The following is a 24,751-nucleotide window of genomic DNA, read 5'->3' on the forward strand; positions in this document are numbered from 1 at the left end:
TTGGGATTTAATTCACAATACTATAAGCGCATTTTCAATTTTCACTTGTATTTTAGGGAAATAAATTATTTGTTGACTTTGCTAAACTTGTTGGTTTTGCTTGTTTCTGTTATATAGTTTAAGACCATAGGGTTGCAGCAAAGTCCTACAGTAATTTATAATGAATTTCACCAGAATGGAATAATTGCCAGAAGATACAAATTCTTTCTCTGTAAATTCTTGTTTTTTATTTTTATATTTTTTATGCAGAAGAAAATTATAATCCAAAGAGTTGAGTAGAATGTGGAGTTTTAATAGGTCCACATACAGTCATGACTTTCAGAAGAAAGCACAATGATAAAAGGTATGTGCATATGTCTAGAGATGAACATAAACAATAACATCATATACATACATACATACATACATACATACATACATACATACATACATACATACATACATACATACATACATACATACAACTATACACAGTGACATGCAGCTGCAAAAATCAAGTGTGTTCTATTTACTGAGAATAGAAATGTTCATGTGTTTAGATTTAAAAAAATAAACAATATATTTTCCCTTCTGTATTTTAAAAAATATTTTAGTAAGGGAAACACATATTTACATGGCCTACTTGTTATTTAGAAGAATTGTAAAGTTTTCTGGCCTTGCATACATGCACACATGTAAAATGTTCATGCATACACACAAATACACTAATGCATGCACACAATCATTCATGCATGCACACAAATACACTAATGCATACACACAATCATGTTCATGCATGCACACAAATACACTAATGCATGCACACAATCATGTTCATGCATACACACAAATACACTAATGCATATATACAATCATGTTCATGCATACACACAAATACACTAATGCATGCACACAATCATGTTCATGCATCCACACAAATACACTAATGCATGCACACAATATTCAAGCATGCACACAAATACACTAATGCATGCATATAATCATATTCTTGCATGCACACATATACACTCAAAGATATATGTCAACAGTTTTGAATTGGCCTTTCAGCAAGATTAACAGTTGAAATTAAATTGAAATAAATCTTTGGATCCTCATACGGGAGTGGAAATGAAAACTAAACTTGACTAATTACTTTAACAGATGCTTGTTCATAATTATAGAACCATTTCTAATAGAATTTTCACATATAATTGTTTTCACATAATTTTAATAGAATTTTCGTCTCTTTGTTGCTTGTTTGTAATTATAGAACCATTTCCACATCAAAACTGAGGAGATTTAGCTTTTACTAAAATAAAGAAAATGAGAGACTAATATGAACCCTTGAAAGGATCCTAAAATTATTTCCATTTTTCATTGTGCTGATTGAAAGGAATATATGAACAGCTTGATAGGATGTTTGTTACTCCCACCAACTAAACATAGATCAAAGCTGATGTTTATATGACTAAATTTTCCTTATTAAAGATGAGTTTATAATATCACAAAACAATAACAATGTATACCCACAAAAATAATTGGATGTACATAATTGTTTCCTATGTGGTATATAGGTTTACTTGACACAAATTTGATTAAATTCCTGTGTGGCATATAGGTTTACTTGACACAAATTTGATTAAATTCCTGTTTTGTATATAGGTTTACTTGACACAAATTGATTAAATTCCAGTGGGGCATATAAATTTAATTGCCACCAATATCCATTAAATTTCTGCTTGACATAAATTTAATTGACACTAGCATCCATTCAATTCCTGCGTGGCAAATAGGTTTACTTGACACAGATTTCATTAAATTCCTAGATGATTACTTAAATACTTTTTTTAATTAATGGATATATTATTATTATATAAATTTTTGGATTTGTTTTTCTTTGTTCACCAGGCATGAAGAATTGGTAAAGGAAAATGAAAAACTGAGAAGAGATGTTTCTGAATTGGAAGATGCCTACTTTCTTCATAAGCAGATACATGAAGAACAGGACAAAAGTGTTCATGGAATTCTGAGGTCTTAGAATTGCAGGATATTATTGTAGCTATTCAACTCTTGTAACAATGTGACATGCTAGCAAAACCTTTCAAACCTATTTAGTATTCCCATGCTTTTTCAAGAGGACATAATCATGATTATCTGGGCTGGTCATTAGCCTTTAAAATATATAATGTGGGTGTGGAAGTTAATTTGCATGAAAGTAGTTGTCAGTTTGTCTGAAGAATCTGTCAGTAAAATTTCTTTTGTGTACGTCTGAAGTGATATCAAAGTTGAACTACTTTGCCAAAGTTGGTGTTACTTCCAATAACAGTTCACATTATGACACGTGAAACACCTTGACAATTGAACAAAGTAATAAATGGCTTCATCCATAAAACCATATGCCCCTAATGAGCAAGTGGCCCTATTGAGCAAGTGGCCCTAATGAGCAAGTGCCCCTAATAAGCAAGTGGAATGCAAATTTTACTTGCTCAAATTCAGTGTTTCACCAGACATGGAAATTAGCAAAGGTTATACCCATTCAAAAGTATTGCAGCAAAGAAAATATCAATAACTACAGATGCATATCTATCTTAACAAACCTGTCCAAACTAGTTGAAAAACATTTTGATGGCAATCTTTTGTTATACTTATCAGACTATAACTTAATTCGTAAAAACGAATCAGGGTTCAGGGAAAACCACTCCTGTGAGACAGTCTTGATCTGCGTGATAGACAGATGGATTATTGACTTAGAAATTAGTTGGATTCATAACAAGTTGATCTTAGAAAAGCTTTTGACCTTGTTGATCATGATAACAAGTTGATCTTAGAAAAGCTTTTGACCTTGTTGATCATGATAACAAGTTGATCTTAGAAAAGCTTTTGACCTAGTTGATCATGATAACAAGTTGATCTTAGAAAAGCTTTTGACCTTGTTGATCATGATAACAAGTTGATCTTAGAAAAGCTTTTGACCTTGTTGATCATGATAACAAGTTGATCTTAGAAAAGCTTTTGACCTTGTTGATCATGATAACAAGTTGATCTTAGAAAAGCTTTTGACCTTGTTGATCATGATAACAAGTTGATCTTAGAAAAGCTTTTGACCTTGTTGATCATGATAACAAGTTGATCTTAGAAAAGCTTTTGACCTTGTTGATCATGATATTCTTATCAACAAACTGACCATTTATCAATGTGACAATTCAATAATTGGTTGGTATACATCATATGTAAAAATGTGAAAACACCGTATCAACATAAATGACAGTTTTTCTAAAGAAGAACCAGTTACATGTGGGGTACCACAGGGATCAGTCATAGGCCCACTCCTCTTTCTCAGTTTCGTAAATGATCTGCCACTGAAAATTGGCAACAGTATTTCATCTACAGACTTATATGCAGATAACAGTTTAAGATTAATTTCAGCTAACCATCTTTCCATCCAAAAACCATATAAAAAACTCTTTTAAGAAAAGTTTCAATATTAAGGATGACTAATTTGGAACAGAATCCCAAAGTAAATTAGAGAAAGTGCAAATATAAATACATTTTATTATAATTTATTTCAGTGAATGAAAAGTGGAACCTGTTCAATTGACAAATACATTATAACTTAAAGGATAAATTAACTAACTTTCCACTTCATTGTCTCAATACTTTTGTACTGTATATACACAACCTACCTATTTGAAGCATGTTCATTCATATTTTCTGTTTATTATATCCATATAAAAATGTAGCCTATTATCAGTGTTCTGTGTGTGTGTGTGTGTGTGTGTGTGTGAGACTATATACATGTACACAGAATGTAAATATGCATACAATGGAGGGCCACAAGGAGGATTAGTTCCATGCAACTAATTTTGTTACCCTCGATAAGTAAAGTCATTATTATTTTACTATCATTATTATTGATATTATTATTATTATTATTATTTTTATTATTATTATTCATATGACAGAGATTTATTTTTAATTTGTGCATTCTTACACACACACACAGACACTGATCTTCTTTCATGATTACTCTGTATTGTTCTTTCTCTCATCACACAAACACTTAGAACAAAACATTTTTTTTACATGTGCAAAATCCCCAGTAAACTGAAATCCTCTCAAAATCAAAGTTCTGTTTAGGTCTCAAGTGTTTCCTCTCATATGTGTGTGTGTATATATCAAGACTTCCTTTTAATTCAGACTTATAAAGTCATTACCCATCATTAGGTGGTTTTACTCTTTTACTTTCTGAAAATTAGACTTGCCATGTCAGTCTTTCCTATAGGTTGATATTGACCATATGCCTGTGTATATGTTTCTGTCAGTCTTTCCTATTGGTTGTTCCTGACTATATGCCTGTGTATATGTTTCTGTCAGTCTTTCTAATTGGTTGATTCTGACTATATGCCTGTGTAAATGCTTCCGTGAGACTTTCATATTGGTTGCTGCTGACCATATGTCTGTGTTTCTGTCAGTCTTTCCTATTGGTTGATCCTGACCATATGCCTGTGTATATGCCTCTGTCAGTCTTTCCTATTGGTTGATCCTGACCATATGCCTGTGTATATGCCTCTGCCAGTCTTTCCTATTGGTTGATCCTGACCATATGCCTGTGTATATGCCTCTGTCAGTCTTTCCTATTGGTTGATCCTGACCATATGCCTGTGTATATGCCTCTGTCAGTTTTTCCTATCGGTTGATCCTGACTATGTCTTCTTTTCAGGAAAGAGATAGGTGGCTCAATCTGGAAACATGGTGGTGAAGGTAAAGTCAAAACATACAAATCAGCTAAAGACTTGGATGATGTAAGTAATGAAAAACCTCCTAAGGGAGGGAAATCATCAAAATCCAACTCTTTTGGGAACAAGATTAAAAGAAATGGGGCAGAGAAGACAGATAAGTCCTTTGTTGGCCATCATGGGAAGGGAAATGTTGATCTCGTTGTGGAATCCAGTCAATTACACCCTATCAATGAATTCAGTCATGATCTGGTTAACAATGAAGAATTCTCCAAATTTGCAGAAAAGAACGAAGTGAAGCAAAGTGTTCATGCTGAAGAAGAACCTGTTCTTGCCCTTGAAACTCAGTCTATAAAACCAGAAACATTGTCAGCTCTAAAGACCAAAGTTCTTCAGAAAGTTAGTTCAAAGGTCATCCAAAGACCATCTGTTGTGAAACTGTCTCAAAATGATAAGGTACCAAAGAAAGTTGCCAAAAACGACAAGTCTAAAGTGGAAAGCCAGTCAGGTGAAATGAATGGCCAGTCATCACAGAATCACTTCAAACCAAATATACGAGTAGAAAGAACAAAGAAGATGGCTCATGGAGTTGCAAGGATAGATAGGAATATCACAGAATCAGTGCACATTACACCCGCATTTAGGGAGTCAGAAAGTCCAGAAAAATTCCCTGAAAGTTCATTTTTTGACTATCACCAAACTAATATTCCTGATGAAAAAATTATATTTGATGTGGAGGAAGAGATTGAAAAAAAGTCATTACTACTCCATCATTATGCAGATTACAAGACTGCTGATGTGGAATTACATGATTTAAATGAGGAGATCAGTGATAAAATTACAGAAGATCTAAACAGCAGCCATGATGATGTAAGACAATTCCAAGGAATGCCGCAACATGAATGGACTTCCAACAGGATATGTGATCCCAGAGTTGAAAACTGGTTAAGAGGTCTTGCATTTGTAGATGTGGACAAGTATATTAAAATTTTTGCAGACAATGAAATTGATATGGCTGAGCTAGAATTGTTAACACCTGTAGAACTTCATGAAATGGGTGTCCTTGCAGTTGGGGCTTTGAATAAGATGGTTCGTGGGATTAAGAAATTGAGGGGTGAACAGGTTGGTGATGTACATGAGGCTGAATCTTTAAATCAGATAACAATGACTTCAGTGGCAAAAGACGAAGCTTACATGGAAAGTCAGTACAAATCATTAAAAGACACTTGCCCTGCAAGAGACTCCTGTCATGGTGAAACACTTAACATCTCAGATGAAGAAACAAGTTTATTGACTGGCAGTGATCCACTAGGATTTACCAGGCAGACAAGTGTAGAAGATCATAGAAACACAAAGTCCAGGGCCAGTGATATGTCTGACAGTTCTCAGTCCAGGGATCATAGTAGAACAAGTCTGAAAACTGAAAATGGCACAAATCCTTCCAGTGTGAAGTCTGCTCTGATAAAAAGGAAATCCAGAGACATAGGACCAGCAAAAAAGGGACACAACTCTGTTTTGAAGGCAAAGTTGAATGTCAGACACCCACGACCCAAAATCAGCACAGTAAAAGGAAAGGATATTGCACGGCCAAAGAGTGCTCCATATAAAGGAAAGGATATTGCAGGAACAAACAGCAAAAATCTTAAGAGAGAAGAAAGACAAGATAAAACCAAGCATACTTCTAAACATTGTCGGAGCCAATCTTTGGAATCAGTGCAGCGTAAAACTGTGGAAGGTGAGTGAATGTAGCATGGCTAAAAATACAAACATTTATCTGACAGCCTGGGATAAGTTTGAAATTGGCAAGTGAAAATAGTATGTAACTTCTTATGAATTGGAATAGAAATTTGTAATAAAAATTGTAAAATATATCACAAGTAGAAATCTATATGACATTCCATTCATGTTTAACTCACATTATCACTAAGAAAATTTCTTTTGTAACACTTTTTTTTTGAGAAAAGATATTTTGATACTTACCAAAATAGTCTGACATCAGAAAGTTGTTTTATTCTGGTATTCCTGTTTAAACTCTTTACAGAAAGAAAAAAATATGAAGAGAATAAGGGCTTTCATCTGAATGAATATTTTTTCAGAAGACGCTTCTGCTTATTTTCAGAACGAGTTTATGTTTGTTTGTCAAAACAACTTTGTGGTTGTCTAGAGTAAACAATTTTTGGGGGCAGCATTTGCAGAAACTTGACACGGGTATCACTTTGGTATCCATGTGCAAATTCATCCATCTGTCCATCTGTTCATCTATCTGTCCTAGAGTGACATGAATGTTAAAGCTTCTTTCCTTGTTTATCTGTCTGTCCTAGAGTGACATGAATGTTAAAGCTTCTTTCCTTGTTTATCTGTCTGTCCCGGATTGACATGAATGTTAAAGCTTCATTCCTTGTTTATCTGTCTGTCCCGGATTGACATGAATGTTAAAGCTTCTTTCCTTGTTTATCTGTCTGTCCCGGATTGACATGAATGTTAAAGCTTCATTCCTTGTTTATCTGTCTGTCCCGGATTGACATGAATGTTAAAGCTTCATTCCTTAATTAAAAGAAGTTGGATGGATAAAGAGATGATTTCTGTGAATTAGCAATGGTAGTTTCTTCTTAGATGGTACAGTTTTTATAATTACAGTATAGGTTTTGAAAATTGTCTAGGAGGGAGATTCTTGGCCTAGTTTAATTGTTTTCAAAATTTTCAGCAAGATGAAATGCCATATTTTATCTTTTATTTTAGTTCAGCAATCACAGAGTTTCTTGACATTTAATTTAAAAGGTTGAACCAGTTCTCAATGACACCTAGTTTTAAAGATTGAATTAGTTCTCAATGACATCTACGTTAAAAGGTTGAATTAGTTCTGATTTTTATGTAACGGAATTTATACAAAAATCAAGCTTTGAAAATCTCACCAATTTGGATTATTGTTTCCATTTCTTCGTCATAACAGGTCTACAAACTGTACTAATTTGGATTATTGTTTCCTTTTATTTATCATAACAGGTCTACAAACTGCAACTAAAAAGCTTGAGGAGCAGCAGGAAAGAGAGAAAGAGGGAGAGATACAAAGGATAAAGATGATGGAGCAGAGAAAGTCACGCAGGGACAAAATGGCATTTCGTCATCAACTGAGGGAACAAGAAATAAAAATGAAACAGGTTTGAATTCCTCCATGTTTTAGTACTTGCTGATGTTCCATCATGTAGAAAATTTAAACAGTTTACACTGGGTATTATCAGTTAGGCTCCAATGGATTGCTTGGTGTAGGGTGTGAGAAATGATATTGTAAGACATTTCTTTCAGGTGTTTTCAGATATGCTCAGTGGATTGATAGATGCATTGTGTGAGAAATTTTATTGTAAAATGTTTTTTAGGTGTTTTCAGTTAGGGTTAAATAGATTGATGGACATATGGTGTGAGAAATGTTATTGTAAAATACTTTTTTTTAATGTGTTTTCAGTTAGGCTTAAGTTAGGCTTAAATGGCTTGATGAACTTATGGTGTGAGAAATGTTATTGTAAAATGGTTTTTAGGTGTTTTCAGTTTGGTATAAATGGATTGATAGATGTATGGTGTGAGAAATGTTACTGTAAAATGATGTTTAGGTGTTTTCAGTTAGGTATAAATGGCTTGATAGATGTATGGTGTGGGAAATGTTAAAGTTAAATCTTTTTCGGTGTTTTCAATTAGGCATATATAGCTTGATGGAAATGTGATATGGGAAATGTTAATGTTAGTTATTGTTAGGTGTTTTCAATTAGGTGTAAATGGCTTAATGGATGTATGGCGTGAGAAATGTTGGTGTAAAATCTTTTTTGTTAGGTGAAGAAGACTATAGAACTCCTGGGAAATGTCATTGAATATGCAATCACATGCACTTATTTAGATGGAACCCAGGATACTAGATATGCAAAGCCAGGCTGTATACCACTATGAAGTTTAGGTTTCAGTATTTCACAGAGATGGATATTGAAACTTATATGTTCCAAATAAGCTTTCATGTGCACGTATTTTTTTATCATTTAGCATGAAACAGATTCATGCATATTGTAACAAGATAGCCAGCTTGGATTTCAGATTTATAACAGAACACTTTTGATGGTGATACAAATACAGTGTTTAATGATGAATGACTTGAATGAGAAAAGAATTATGATTAATATGTCCATGTATAAGATCCAAATATTGGACAAGTTAACATAATCTGCACAAAGCTAATAATGCAACAAATGAAAATACAAATAAATGACCTTACACAGTACAAGGACAAGTGTGAATGATTCACTAATTTCACACGAAGCAAAAAATGATGAGTTTTACTCAAATAATAAAAATGAATTCACTTAAATAGTGAAAAATGAGGTATTTTTCTCAAATAGTAAAATGATGAAAACAAAGGGACAGATATACAAAATATCTGTACAATCCCAGAACACTGGGTATTACAAACCCTAAAAATGGCCCACGGCTAAAAGATTACATGTATGAAGTTACACACTCCATCACTAGCACACTTGGCAACCAGTCACACTGGTCAATCAGGCAGTCAGTATTCCAGGTAGTTACCAACCACCATTCAATTCCATGGTCAATCAAGCAATCAGCGCCCACTAATTGGTCAGCAATGCCCAAACACCTGCTACTCGACCAGCAACACTGTTTACTCATCTCTATGGCGGCTTTGGTTCAGCTTTACAGCTGCTATGGTCAAGTTCTATGGTTAGCTCTACAGCTGGTACCACGTTGAATCCGATCAGCTGAAAATACATCTGACACCGTGTACTATGTATGACACAGGCATATACAATAAAACATAATGATGTTATATATGGTAAGCTATACAGATTACATTATCGGCACAATAATTACAAAACAATAAACAGGTTCAGAAGTGAACCTAACTGTACCCAAAAAAAATCATACGGTACTAAACGTTTCTTAAAAATGCAACTTTATATTGCTAATATAAATCTCTTGCTAAGTCACAAACAAGAATAGAAAATATTTGCATGATACTATGTAAGCCAAAGCTACATAGAAAATATACAAAAATAAATGTGGTAGTACAATAGTTATAACTTATGCACAAGAAATTAATAAATAACTCATATACCTCTACAGCTGAAGATGTGCAAGTCCTTAAGTATACCACTCACTGACAAGACATTCCATAACATGAAGATTTTAGTCTCACAGTGAGGCATTTATGCACAGACGATGCAGCCATACATTGCCTGTGCACTGGAAGTATTCGGTTTTTCCCATCGAAAGCACTTTGCATGTGTGGCATAGGATGAACCGAACTCACTATTTCGAAATATTCTACAATATACATAAATCACCCTTGGATCTCGTTGTACACAAAAAACGAAACCCAAGTACATATATTTAATAAATAAAGGGATTTATACAATTCCATGATGCATATAATCCCAAAATGCATATGTTTTTAAATTGTCTACTTTTGGATTTTGGCCAGTAAGATGAGCTACTTCCATGTTGTCATAGGAAATCCTCATACCATTTATTATGTGCCCCCTACTCCCCCACCTGCTGACTGTGGCCCACAGGTTATAACCAGAAAATCCAATGTGTATATTATGTGTTCTCCTCCTACAAAAGCATGTTTTAAGTAAATATTTTTTAAAATGTCACTGTAATTTCAATTTTAGCATATTCAACCTTTCACCCCTCTTTGGATTGGTAGGGATGGGCTCCAGAATTTATATCCCTTGTGTGGTTACCTCATGGTAACCTACATTCAAAATTTGTTGAATTCCACCCAGCAGTTTACGAGGAGGTAATGTTATGGATAGATAGATGGATGAAATGACAGATGTGAATGCAGACCAAAAGCCATACTGCAAGTGCTCTTAAATTACAGACTTAAGAATAATAGCAAAATTACAAAATCCAGATACTGGCTTGTTGATCCGTATCTATGTTTCAGATTAGATTCCTTGAATCCAGATTAGATTCCTTGAAGTTGGTCAGGGAACTAGATTAAATTTATAGCAGTACCTAAGATGCTTTAAAGTGACCATATTTTTCATGTTAAATACCTGCATGATCAAGCTGTTGATTACAGAATTTTCTGTATAAGGCATCCAGCAAACAAAAACAGTTCAAGACAAATGGGGCAGTAAACCTTTTAATGTTTATATAGTCAGTACAGAAGTAATAAAAGGAATATTCAGATTCTCTTGGGTGAAAAAGCGGGAAGGGCAACAATTCCATTTATTGGATATTATGTGTTGATACGAGTTTGTCTCAGGGCATGGGAGATAATTACCATCTTGTGAAATTGAAATAAAACCCCAAAGATTATGTCAAGTTGAGAGATAGCATGAAGCCATTGAGCATGGGGATTGGAAATACAGTTTTGGAAACAGTACTGAAGGTAATTAGGGTCTAAGTGTATATTATAAGCTTTTTTTTCTGAACATAATGTTGACCTTTGCTGCATCAGTTTTAAACCACATTTCTGAACTGTTTAAATGCATATTTTACAGGTCAACAATATTTTGTTACACCTTACTTAATTTATGGAAAAATATGAACTGCATTACTGGGAAGGTCTTGTTAAGGTTGGCACTTTAGCACCTGGAGGGTATCACAGTGTCCCCGTCCCCCCTGCAAACATAGGGACACAAATACAAGATTGGCTTTTCTGTAAAAGTGTTCATATTACTCAGAATTTTTGCTGTTGAATAAATGCATTCACTGAACTAAGTTGAAGTTAGCTTGATGTCCAAGTCACTTCTGTCCATTCTGAATATCTTCCTTAATTTTCTTTGGACTTAGTGTGGTGAAATATGACATTTATTTCTCAAGATTTTCACCAATCTGTGTTTAGTTTGATCATTTATATCAATTTTTATGTTGCAGTTGACCTTGATCTTTTCTTCAAAGTCCTGGCATTGTATTTTAATTTTGAGTGCCCCTGTTTGTTACTGCCATAAATTTATTTCCTTGTTATTACCAGTGTTAGGGTGAGCATTACTCTTTAGCAATGCCTCAGAAAGCTGGCAAATGCGGCCTAAAAATGGCATTTTGGTACATCCACCCATGTGTTTGGTGTGCACTAAGTGTGTGCACATGAATGATGTCCCTTTGGCTCTCTATGGACAAATGAGGTGTTGGATATATGGACAGATGAAGTGTGGGATATATGGACAAATGAAGTGTTGGATATATGGACAGATGAAGTGTGGGATTTAGCTGAAGGGTGCTGCTGATACAGAAAGAATGAAGCAGTCTTTTCTGTTTCTTTGTGGGTGGATGCCCTCTATTCTAGGAAGGGGCCAAGGGCAATTCCCAGATTAAGAAGGTTGCCAACTTACCAGTACAACATGATTTCATGAGGAGTCACAGGTGGTTCATAAAAGTCATATTACGATCAATTCCAGTTTAGGGAAGCAGTGCCTTGTTGGCTTGGTAAGTGCAGTTTGTTCCTAGTTCATCAAAGGGTTTCAGATCATCGCTTGTATCAAGTTTCTGAGGACTTAATTATAATTTGTCAATTTCACTGGATACTGGGTCATGCCACTAGTCAGTGTTTTCTGGGTGGCAGTCACACATCAAAGTGACAGATATGTGCTATAGGTGAGGCCTTGGCTTTGGACACAGATAACATGTCACTGGGCATGAGTTAATGGGTAGGTTAAATACTGGACACTGGCATTAATTCCCACCTTTGCCAGAAATAGTGCTTCCTGATGAAAACCAGGGAGCAACCTGCTTTTTCCAAAAAAGGGGACCTGATAGATACTCATGCCTCCCCTCCCCCTTATCCTATGTTTCCTTACAATGACAATGTGGATCAGAGACTCCCTTGATAAATGCTTATTGGGTGCTTCACCATTGACAAATTGGCTGGTGGACTGAGTAGGTCATTGTCACTTTATAGTTCCCATTCACCTTCATCCTGGAAGGAAAGGGGCAGCACTTATCTGTTTCAAGAGAAAATTATGAATCCACTTCTTCAAGAAGAGAAAATGGAACATAGTCATATTTTGTCCTGCCAGTTAAGACAGGATGATAAACTGTCAGCTATAATTAAGTCCAATGAGTTTAGTTGGACTCCAATCAAGTTGGTACAATCTCCTTACTGTATCCCCATTTCTGTTACACACCAGGCAGGTAATATAGCAGAGGATGTATGAACATTTAACAAAGCAGAAAATGAAGTATAATGCCTTCTGGTCAAGAATCTATGTCATAACCTTCTGGCCAAGGATCTATGTCACAACCTTCTGGCCAAGGATCTATGTCATAACCTTCTGGCCAAGGATCTATGTCATAACCTTCTGGCCAAGGATCTATGTCATAACCTTCTGGCCAAGGATCTATGTCATAACCTTCTAGCCAAGGATCTATGTCATAACCTTCTGGCCAAGGATCTATGTCATAACCTAGGTCCACAGAAATAAGAACTCACTCCAGTCTAAAGATGTTGTTGTTTATGTACAAGGAAGATGAAGATGCTGTTGAAAATGCAGAAAAACATCTTTGGTATCCTCACTTGACCATGGTAAAGGGTATAGCACAGAAACTTGCAGAAAGCCAAGAGGCAGCCAGACAGCAGATGGGTGAGTGAGTCCTGTCTGGTACCCTCTGTCCACAGGTTTCAGCAGGTGGTGACAAGGTACACTCACTAGAATGGCTTAAGCCTGCAAGCCTGGATTTGGCAGCATCTTATGTAAGCATCTTTATAGATAGCTGGTCCCAGTCAAGGTCATCAAACATAAGGCATACATTTTAGTTATCATAGTTTAGCACAACCACTTTTCTGCTGCATTTTCTTCAGGGAGAAGTCTGGCTACCTGACAGAGATTCTTAGTGGCTATAGCCAAGACAGCAAGACACTTGCTCCTTGCATTTTTCTAAGGTCTTGCCTGGTCACAGCAAAGATCTGTTGAGGGCAACCCCACTGGACTCATAATCCTTATCCAGATCTCAAGATCTGAGTAAGTACAGTGAGTACCTTATCCTGGTCAGTAAACAGCCATCCGCTGTTCTGATTAAGTTTGCAGTGTTATAATAGCAGGTATTGTATTACTGCTGTTAAAATTCATTTTCTTTGGGTAAAGCTGATTATAATTATGTGATACTTACCTGCTGTTATTAGTGTATTCCTAACCCCCTCTCAGTGTTCTGATGTCCTTTAGTCCTGTCCAAGGCAAACAATATTGTTGTTATGGGTTTAATGCCATATTTCAGCACAAGATAGGTCATACATGGTGGTCAGTATAAATGGTGGAGGAACCCAGGAAAATTCTGGAAAGAACCATCCACCCACAAGAAGCTATTGGCAAGTTTTTTCACCTACCATTATTGGCTGAGACCAAGACATAGACCCCACAGACAGAGGTGAGGGGGCTGTAATCCGTAATGGAAAGCACTTTAAACCACTCAGCCCCTCAAGGCCCCTCCAAGGCAAATAAGAATGACATTCCGAATAGATGGAAGTAATTAGATCATCAGACTGAGACTGTGTTATCTTGGTTCTAGATCTCCGGTTACCAATTGGAAAAGGGAATTTTCACCTTGAACTTGGGACAGGTACCAGGCAAAGACATAGCAATGTAATAATGGTATCAAGTAAGTATTACATACGTAAAAGTACCCCCAAAAGTCAGAATTTATATAAAAGCATTGTACAGGTAGCCTCAATGTCACTTGCTCTGTCATATGTTAGGATATAAAATAGTATTATTTATTAATATTACTTTTCTCCTTTTATTAAGATATAGGAATGTTTATTATGACAGGCACAGAGAATGACCTGCTCTCCAGAAGGCCCTTGGAATGAAGAAGTGGAAGAGGAAGTGGTAGATTTACCTGCTAATCTTGAGAATCTCATCACAGTAAACATTCTGTCAAACAAGGATGCTGGAGGTGAGATTTTATATTTTCCATTTTAAATGTTAACTACAGTGGACACTTACTGTGGAGTACTTTATTATAACATGATTCTTGACATAACACTGATCTCAGTGGACTCTCATTATAAAGCATATACTTTATTATAACATGACACTGATCTCAGTGGACTCTCGTTATAAAGCAGCTTTGTATAACTTGGTCTTTGATATAACACTGATGACTGGTCCCTCACTATCAAGCACCTCATTATAAAATGGTCCTTGATATAGCAAGGTTGACTGGTCCCTCACTATCAAGCACCTCATGATAACATGGTCCTTGATATAACACTGATGACTGGTCCCTCACTATCAAGCACCTCATTATAACATGGTCCTTGATATAACTCTGATGACTGGTCCCTCACTATCAAGCACCTCATTATAACAGGTTCCTTGACATAATTCAGGTATGGTCATGGATTCCATTATATTGATTGAATTATATTATTCCATGTACTGTACCTCAGTATTAGGTGACTTTGCCAATATCACAGTACACTTCTGTGGCTCTCCTGAACAATGTTATAGTGAGGCAACACAGTATATATGTATTCACATTAAAACATGTTGGTATTGGAAACCAAAGGGACTAACTTTATTACTATTGGACTCTCAAGGGACTGACTTTATTACTATTGGGCACTCAAGGGGTTGACTCTACTATTGTTGGATACTCAGGGGAGTGTCTTGCTATCAGATACCCGAGGGATTGTCTTGATAATTGATACCCAAGGGACTGATTATATTGTTATTGGATTTTTAAGAAACTTTCTGTTTTGTTTATTGGATACCCAAGAGACTGATAATGTTGTTATTAGCACCCCAGGGGCTGACTGTTGTTATTTTATTGACTTAATTTGGCCCTCTCAAACATGTATTTTAAGATTTTTTGCACAGTTTTCTTGTAAATCAAGTTCAGTTGAGGCAGGTTTTACTGTATGTCAGTCATGTGCACAGCTGTGGACAAGTTATTCTAATGGCTGTTAATTTTCCATCAGATGATTTTTGTAGACAGATTGAAAAATGATCTAGTTCTGCTGAATCTTCTGTAGTCATCGCCACAAATACTGATATGCTATAACAGACACAATACTAGCCATAGGACTACTGAAACTATGAAAGCAACTCATCCAAAAGAAAATTTACTAGCCTCAGGCAAATGGACTATCACAAATTTCAAGCATTACTGTGTTAGTTAGTTAGTTAGTTGGATTATAGTGGTTTTCGTTCTTTTGAACATGTACCACTTTTTTATTCACGCACTGCGTGATTTTTAATTACTCCTGGGGGAAGGAAAAGGAGCCTCAACCCCCAGGCTTTTATGTACTCAAAGAGTACTTTTTAATTTAGCCACTCAGGTGTAGGACTAACTAGTCCTTAACAACCTGACTGAAAGGCTAATAGACATGAGTGGGAATAGTCACACCACACACTCGTGTTTCTTAGTTGGATTGAAATGCCCCAGGTGTCAAACCAAGCAGTATGTGACTCCCGCCACGATTGGTCGGCAGCGATGAGGTCACATTAGGACACCCGGTCTTGTGGCATTGACGAAGTGGCCCGCTTTTTTGATATCATCAATTGCCTTTCCCAGTCCGATATTCCGGTAGACAGAGCCTTCCTTTTTTCCACTCTGTTTAGGTGGTGCAGGTTCATCAGCTTCATCGCCGCTGGATGATGATACTTCCAGGGCCGCTGCCAGCGTGGAAGTTTCAAATTCTTCAGTGTCGTCTGCCAACATTGCCTGGATTTGGCTGAGTATGTTAGTAGAAATAGCTGTGGAAGCTTGATTTAAAAGTTCAGCCAGATGTTGTTTAAGAGACAAGGAGACGGTTAGGAGTATTTTTTTTTTTTTTTTTTTTTTTTTATTCATCAATTCCTTATTTATTTTGATTCCCTATCTTATTGGTTTGGAATGAAAACTTGTTTTTTTTGTTGTTTGTATGTTATTATGGAGTCCTGTTTTAATTAATTCCTATTTTCCTATTTTAATTTTTTGTGGCCTTAATTGGTTTTTATTATTCGGGGTATGAACGGCTGTGTCAGTTTGTGAACCTACGAGACCTAGCAGGCCGTCATAATTCCCAAACAGTGATTTTGTAATATTCGTCCTTAACTGGTTTTTATTATTCGGGCTATGAACGGCTGTGTCAGTCTGTGAACCCACGAGACCGAGCCGGCCGTCATAATTCCCAAACAGTGATTTGTTATATTTTTAACTGGTCTTTGATTTACTTTCTTAGATTTTTTTGAGTAGATTGGATTCGTGTATAAAACTTATGATATTTTTGAATGTTAGATTAATATTGGGGTTTGTGTTCATCAAGAATTCTGGGTATGTTGTAGGGGATCCAATTTTATGCTGTTTAACTTTAAACTTAGCCCTTTCTTTTTCAAGTGTATGGCAGTTGTTAAAAATATGCTCTATGTCTTCTGGGACCCTGCAGTGGTAGCAGTTAGGGTTATGTGGTTGTGGTCCTATGTACTGTCCGAAGCTGTTAGCCAGCTTGGTTTTGCCCGTGAGTATTCTATTTATGAATTTTTGTTCACTGCCTTTTGTTTTGGGTGGTTTCCTATTTCTACATACTTCTTTAATGATGGTTTTTAGTTTCCTGCCTTGAGTGCTTGTGTTCCATAATTCCTGCCATTTATTATCAATGAGGGTTTTAGATATGCTATTGAGTTCGCATATGCTATAATCTAGGTTGATGTGAGTGGTTTCGTTTAGTTTTTGTTTAGCTGTTATATCTGCCATATCGTTACCTGGTATGTTAATATGGGATGGTATCCACATAAATTCTACTTGTAAGTTATTATTGTTCAGTATTTTTAACAATAAATTGGTTTGCCTAAGATAGTTTTCTCTTGATTTGGTGTTGTTATTAAGTATTGAGTTTATGACGCTTAGCGAGTCACTTATTATTACCGCTTGGGGTATTTTGTTCTCTTTGATCCATTTGAGTGCTTCAAGTATGGCCCAGAATTCAGCTGTGTATATAGAGCAGAGGTTAGGTAGTCTTCTTCCTACTTTAATGTTAAGTTCGGGGATTACGTAAGCTGCTGCTGTTCTGGGTGGTTCTGTAATTTTGGATCCATCAGTGTAAATCTTAATGTAGTTGCAATATTTTGAGTTGATTTCTTCTGTACAGATTGTGTTTAGTTTGAGTTCCTGTTCGTTTTTATTGCCATATTTCGTAATGAGGGTGTTAACTGTGGGGTTGATATTTATCCATGGTTCTTTGTCATAGTGATTTGCAATTTCTGCTTGGAGTTTGTCTATAGGAAGTTGTTCAACTAATTGATGGACTAATTTCCCTGCTGGTATGTTTTGTGATAATTTAGTTCTAAAAGGTATGTTGCATTTATTTATAGCTAGCCGGGTGGGGTGTGTGTCGGGGTGTGTTGTTAGCCTGGCTGCATATCTGAGGGTGAGTTCTTGTCTTCTAAGGTGGAGCGGCAGTTCTCCAGTTAAGATTTGAAGTTCCACTAGTGATGTGGATGGTAGTGCACCAGTGCAAATAATTAGGGCCTTTCTTTGTATGCTATCTAGTTTTTTGAGGTTATTTTGCGGTGCCGAGTTGTAAATTTGGCATCCGTAATCTAGTTTAGATCTAATTAACGATTTATATAAAGCTAGTAAGGTTTCTTGATTGGATCCCCAGGTGGTTCCTTTAAGGGTTGTAAGGAGGTTAAGGTCTTTATTACACCTTTTGACTAGTTCGTTTATGTGGTGTCCCCAGTTTAGCTTGGAGTCATAATGCATTCCTAAAATTCGTGCTACATTTACGAATTTAATTTCTTGATTTTGGATGGTGAGTTTGGGAAACTGATTTTGTAATTTACATTTGGTGGTGAATAATACTGCTATGGTTTTTTCATGGGATATTTTGAAACCCCATTTATCAGCCCATTTCCCTATTTTGTTTAAACTTGTTTGAATATCGCTGATTACTTTGTGGTTGGAAGGGTTTCCTGCTCTCCATAATCCACTATCATCAGCAAATTGTGAGAGTTCAATTAGTTTTGATGTTAAGTTGGTGTCCAAGTCATTAATCATGATGTTGAAAAGGGTTGGGCTGAGTACGCTCCCTTGTGGTGTACCGTTTTCAAGTGTGTGTGGTTCAGAGTAGGTGTCGCCAACTCTGGTTGATATTTTACGGTCAGCGAGGAAGTTTTCAATGAATTTAAACATTCGACCTGTGATGGCGTAGTGGTTGAGTTTGGCTAATAAGCCTTTGGTCCATACAAGGTCGAATGCCTTTTCGAGGTCAATAAATACTGCAATTAAATTCCTATCAGCTTTGCGTTTGGAGTTGAACGCCAATTTAATTGCGGTTTCTAATCGTATTAGTTGATCCGTGGTGGATCTTTTGTTTCTAAATCCGCATTGATTATCGGAGATTAAATTATTGCTCTCTAGGTGGTGTTTGAGTCGGTTGGTGACTATGGTTTCCATGATCTTACAAATGTTGTTTGTTAGGGAAATGGGTCTGTAGGAGCTAATATCGTTAGGGTCTTTTCCTTGCTTGGGTATTGGAATTACTATTGCGTGTTTCCATTTATCGGGTAGTTTGCCTGAGGTCCATATTTGGTTTAGTAATTTAATAATTGTTTGTTTAATGTTATTTGGGATATTTTTGTATATTGTGTATCCTATTTGATCTTCCCCTGGGCTAGTTTCGTTTTTGGTTTTCAATGCTAGGTCCCATTCGTAAGTTGTAATGTCTTTATTTAGGTTCGAGACTTTGGGACCGAGGTCTTTAAAGAGATTACTATGGGTTCTTTCTACTTTGTCCCTATGTAATTGAAATGCTGGGGTGTGGTTGGTGTTGCTACTCATATCTGAGAAATGCTGAGCTAGTCGGTCAGCCTTTTCTTTATTAGTAATGGCTCCAGCTATTTTTGGAGTGGTGTTAGTTGTCTTTCCTCTAATTGATCTAATCTTATCCCAGACTTGTTTGGTACTAGTTGTGATATTGATATTCGTGCAGTAATTATGCCAAGTTGATTCCTTTGCCTGTTTAATTATGTTTTTAAGGTTTTTCTCCTTTTGTTTATATATAGTAAAATCAATAGAGTTTTTAGTGCGTTTGAATTTATTGAGGGCTTTTTTCTTATCAGTGATGGCTTGTTTGCATTCATCATTCCACCATGGGACTCCTTGTTTATGTGGGTTACCACTGGTTTTGGGTATGTTAGTGGTGGCTGCCTTTAGTATGGTATCAATCAGGTCTTCGTAATATTTATTAATATTATCATTTTCTATGTTTTTGGTGTCTATTTTGCTTAGTGTTTCATTAAATGAGGTCCAATCTGCTTTTGAATATATCCATCTAGGGGTTCTTTTTAGCGAGTTGTATTGGACCGTCATCTGCAGGGTGACTATTACTGGAAAGTGGTCACTGCCCAAGGGGTCAGTTTGATCCACTCTCCAGTCCGCCACCTGGGTTATTGATGGCGAGCAAATGGTGAGGTCGATGGCGGACATGAGACCGTTTTCTGGGTTAAGGCGTGTTTTTGTACCGTCATTTAAAATGGCTAAGTTAGATTCTGCGGTCCATTCTTCAATCAATTTGCCTCTTTTGTCCGTCACACCGCCCCCCCATAGCTCGTTATGGGCATTGAAATCTCCACAGATGACGATCTGATTTACTCGTTTGTGATCATTTATTTGTTTGTAAGTAATTAAGTTAGCTGTGCCTGATGTTCCCCCTGGGTCATAAATATTGAATATTTGTATTTGACCCTTGCCTGTATGAATTATGAGGGACTGAATTTCGAATGCTTCGTTGCTACCTGGGGTTGGTGTTATGGTTATTGTTGTTACATTCGGGATGCATTACTGTGTGATTTATTGTTTCGAAACTGAATAACCCTGTAGTGGCTTCTACTTTAGAAACACTGAATATTCTACAAGGGACTTTTACTAAAAAACACTGATATAATCGACAAGGAACTCATACTTAGGAAACCTGATATAATCTACAAGGGACTTTTACTTAGGAACACTGATTATAATCTACAGGGGACTTTTACTTAGGAACAGTGATATAATCTACAAGGGACTTTTACTTAGGAACACTGATTATAATCTACAAGGGACTTTTAATTAGGAACACTGATATAATCTACAAGGGACTTTTAATTAGGGACACTGATTATAATCTACAAGGGACTTTTAATTAGGAACACTGATTATAATCTACAAGGGACTTTTACTTAGGAACACTGATATAATCTACAAGGGACTTTTAATTAGGGACACTGATTATAATCTACAAGGGACTTTTAATTAGGAACACTGATTTTAATCTACAAGGGACTTTTAATTAGGAACACTGATTATAATTTACAAGGAACTTTTAATTAGGGACACTGATGTAATCTACAAGGGACTTTTAATAAGGGACACTGAATAATCTACAAGGGACTTTAAATAGGGACACTGAATAATCTACAACGGACTTTTAATTAGGAACACTGAATAAAATCTACAAGGGACTTTTAATTAGGAACACTGATTATAATCTACAAGGGACTTTTAATTAGGAATACTGATTATAATCTACAAAGGACTTTTAATTAGGAACACTGATTATAATCTACAAGGGACTTTTAATTAGGAACACTGATTATAATCTACAAGGGACTTTTAATTAGGAACACTGAATAAAATCTACAAGGGACTTTTAATTTCGAACACTGAATAATCTACAAGGGACTTTTAATTAGGAACACTGAATAAAATCTACAAGGGACTTTTAATTAGGGACACAGAATAATCTACAAGGGACTTTTAATTAGGAACACTGAATAAAATCTACAAGGGACTTTTAATTAGGGACACTGAATAATCTACAAGGGACTTTTAATTAGGAACACTGATTATAATCTACAAGGGACTTTTAATTAGGAACACTGATGTAATCTACAAGAGACTTTTAATTAGGGACACTGAATAATCTACAAGGTACTTTTAATTAGGAACACTGATTATAATCTACAAGGGATTTTTAATTAGGAACACTGATTATAATCTACAAGGGACTTTTAATTAGGAACACTGATGTAATCTACAAGGGACTTTTAATTAGGGACACTGAATAATCTACAAGGGACTTTTAATTAGGGACACCGAATAATCTACAAGGGACTTTTAATTAGGAATGCTGAATAATCACTGAGGAATTTGTACTTTGGAACAGTGGATAATTGCTGAGAGACTTGTTCTTTAAGAACACTGAATGATCACTGTGGGAATTTTACTTTAGAAACACTGAAAAATCACTTTGGGACTTACAGCTTAGAAACAGTGAATGATCAGTGTAGACTTTAAAAAGTTTTGGATAATTACTATGTTTATGTGTTTTAGAAACACTGTATAGACAGTGTGGGACTTGTACTTTAGGAACAGTGAATAATCACTTTTGGACAGATATCAAACTTAAGATCAAACAAAAGCAAAGTCAGTGTGTTACCATCATGCTACTCTGTTCCCACTGTGTTGAGATTGCTTTCTTTGTAAGGTACATATTTCTTTCTGAGGTACACATTTCTTTGTAATGTAAATATCTCTTTGTAAGGTACATCTTTAACATTTGCAAGTATGATGATCATGACACATTTTGTATGAATGTTTTATGTTCAAGTTTTGACATGAAATGTGTTTGAGTCAATGTATGCCAAGAGAATGAGAGTACATATATTAACCTTGACAGTAATCTGTCTGAGTCAATGTATGTCAAGAGAATGAGAGTACATGTATTAACCTTGACAGTAATCTGTCTGAGTCAATGTATGCCAAGAGAATGAGAGTACATATATTAACCTTGACAGTAATCTGTCTGAGTCAATGTATGTCAAGAGAATGAGAGTACATGTATTAACCTTGATAGTAATCTGTTTGAGTCAATGTATGTCAAGAGAATGAGAGTACATGTATTAACCTTGACAGTAAACTGTTTGAGTCAATGTATGTCAAGAGAATGAGAGTACATGTATTAACCTTGATAGTAATCTGTTTGAGTCAATGTATGCCAAGAGAATGAGAGTACATGTATTAACCTTGACAGTAATCTGTTTGAGTCAATGTATGTCAAGAGAATGAGAGTACATGTATTAACCTTGACAGTAATCTATTTGAGTCAATGTATGCCAAGAGAATGAGAGTACATGTATTAACCTTGATAGTAATCTGTTTGAGTCAATGTATGCCAAGAGAATGAGAGTACATGTATTAACCTTGACAGTAATCTGTTTGAGTCAATGTATATCAATGTTCTGGGTGGCTTAAAACAGTTGCTTCCCTTGCACATGACATGCATGATTGCTAGTTCCAAGAAATTGATGATGTTCTGGGTAGGTTATGGTAGTCATTTCCCTCTATCATGACATGGGTGGTTGTAAATTCCAATAAAATTATATTGTTTAGGTTGGACTGTGGCAGTCACTTTCCTCTCATATGATGTGTGGTTGTAACTTCCAATATTATTGTGATGTTCTGGGTGTGTTGCAACAATCACTTCCACCACATGACATGTCCCAATAAAAAAACGTGCAATGTTCTGAGTGGGTTGCAACAGGTGCTCTCTTCCAACATGATTTGTGTGGTTGTAGGTTCCAACATTGATGTTCTGAGTGGGTTGCAACAGTGGATTCCTTCCACCGTGGCTTGCTGAGATCAAGTGGTGTACCCATAATGTAAAGTTTTTGATAACAGTTTTGACCAAAATGGAAATATTTGCTTATTAAGACATGTGCTGGTATTACATCAAATTCAGTAATTTACGTTGTTTATTACAACAACCTTAATATATCACTTAACAAGTCACCATGGCATAAAACCATCATTCCCTTAAATTCAAACATTATACATTTTTCTTTGTCTTCATTTCACTTCTGCAAAATGCATTTGGGTAAGTGTGACAGGAAGAATGCCATTAGGTAAGTGTAACAGGATGAATGCTACTGGGTAAGTGTAACAGGAAGAATGCCATTGGGTAAGTGTAATAGGATGAATGCTACTGGGTAAGTGTTTCAGGATGACTGCCATTGCCTAAGTGTAACAGGATGAATATCATTAGGTAAGTGTAACAGGATGAATTCCATTGGGTAAGTATAACAGGATGAATGCTATTGGGTAAGTGTAACAGGATGAATATCATTAGGTAAGTGTAACAGGATGAATTCCATTGGGTAAGTATAACAGGATTAATGCTATTGGGTAAGTGTGACAGGATGAATTCCATTGGGTAAGTGTAACAGGATGAATTCCATTGGGTAAGTGTAACAGGATGAATGCTATTTTGTAAGTGTAACAGGATGAATTCCATTGGGTAAGTATAACAGGATGAATGCTATTGAGTAAGTGTAACAGGATGAATATCATTAGGTAAGTGTAACAGGATGAATTCCATTGGGTAAGTATAACAGGATTAATGCTATTGGGTAAGTGTAACAGGATGAATTCCATTGGGTAAGTGTAACAGGATGAATTCCATTGGGTAAGTGTAACAGGATGAATGCTATTTTGTAAGTGTAACAGGATGAATTCCATTGGGTAAGTGTAACAGGATGAATTCCATTGGGTAAGTATAACAGGATGAATGCTATTGGGTAAGTGTAACAGGATGAATTCCATTGGGTAAGTGTAACAGGATGAATGCCATTGGGTAAGTGTAACAGGATTAATGCCATTGGGTAAGTGTAACAGGATGAATGCCATTGGGTAAGTGTAACAGGATGAATGCCATTGGGTAAGTGTAACATGATGAATGCCATTGGGTAAGTGTAACAGGATGAATGCCATTGGGTAAGTGTATTAGGATGAATGCCATTGGGTAAGTGTAACAGGATTAATGCCATTGGGTAAGTGTAACAGGATGAATGCCATTGGGTAAGTGTATTAGGATGAATGCCATTGGGTAAGTGTAACAGGATGAATGCCATTGGGTAAGTGTAACAGGATTAATGCCATTGGGTAAGTGTAACAGGATGAATGCCATTGGGTAAGTGTAACAGGATGAATGCCATTGGGTAAGTGTATTAGGATGAATGCCATTGGGTAAGTGTAACAGGATTAATGCCATTGGGTAAGTGTAACAGGAT

At 36.0% G+C, this 24,751-nt stretch overlaps 1 protein-coding gene across 1 annotated transcript in view; it reads left to right on the plus strand.

The window, feature by feature from the left end:
- Window positions 1–292: 292 nt before the first annotated feature.
- The window catches only part of LOC149796267 (uncharacterized), an 89,096-nt gene continuing 64,637 nt past the window's right edge, over window positions 293–24,751 (plus strand). The window contains exons 1-6 of the mRNA XM_089960188.1: window positions 293–343; window positions 1,888–2,010; window positions 4,700–6,450; window positions 7,719–7,873; window positions 13,342–13,416; window positions 14,489–14,615. Of these exons, the coding sequence (XP_089816314.1) occupies window positions 312–343; window positions 1,888–2,010; window positions 4,700–6,450; window positions 7,719–7,873; window positions 13,342–13,416; window positions 14,489–14,615 (2,263 nt within the window). The 5' untranslated portion in view covers window positions 293–311. The remainder of the gene's footprint in view (window positions 344–1,887; window positions 2,011–4,699; window positions 6,451–7,718; window positions 7,874–13,341; window positions 13,417–14,488; window positions 14,616–24,751) is intronic.

The sequence above is a fragment of the Sinohyriopsis cumingii genome, chromosome 6 (genome assembly GCF_028554795.1).
Source record: "Sinohyriopsis cumingii isolate HCF-2022 chromosome 6, ASM2855479v2, whole genome shotgun sequence".
NCBI lineage: Eukaryota > Metazoa > Mollusca > Bivalvia > Unionida > Unionidae > Sinohyriopsis > Sinohyriopsis cumingii.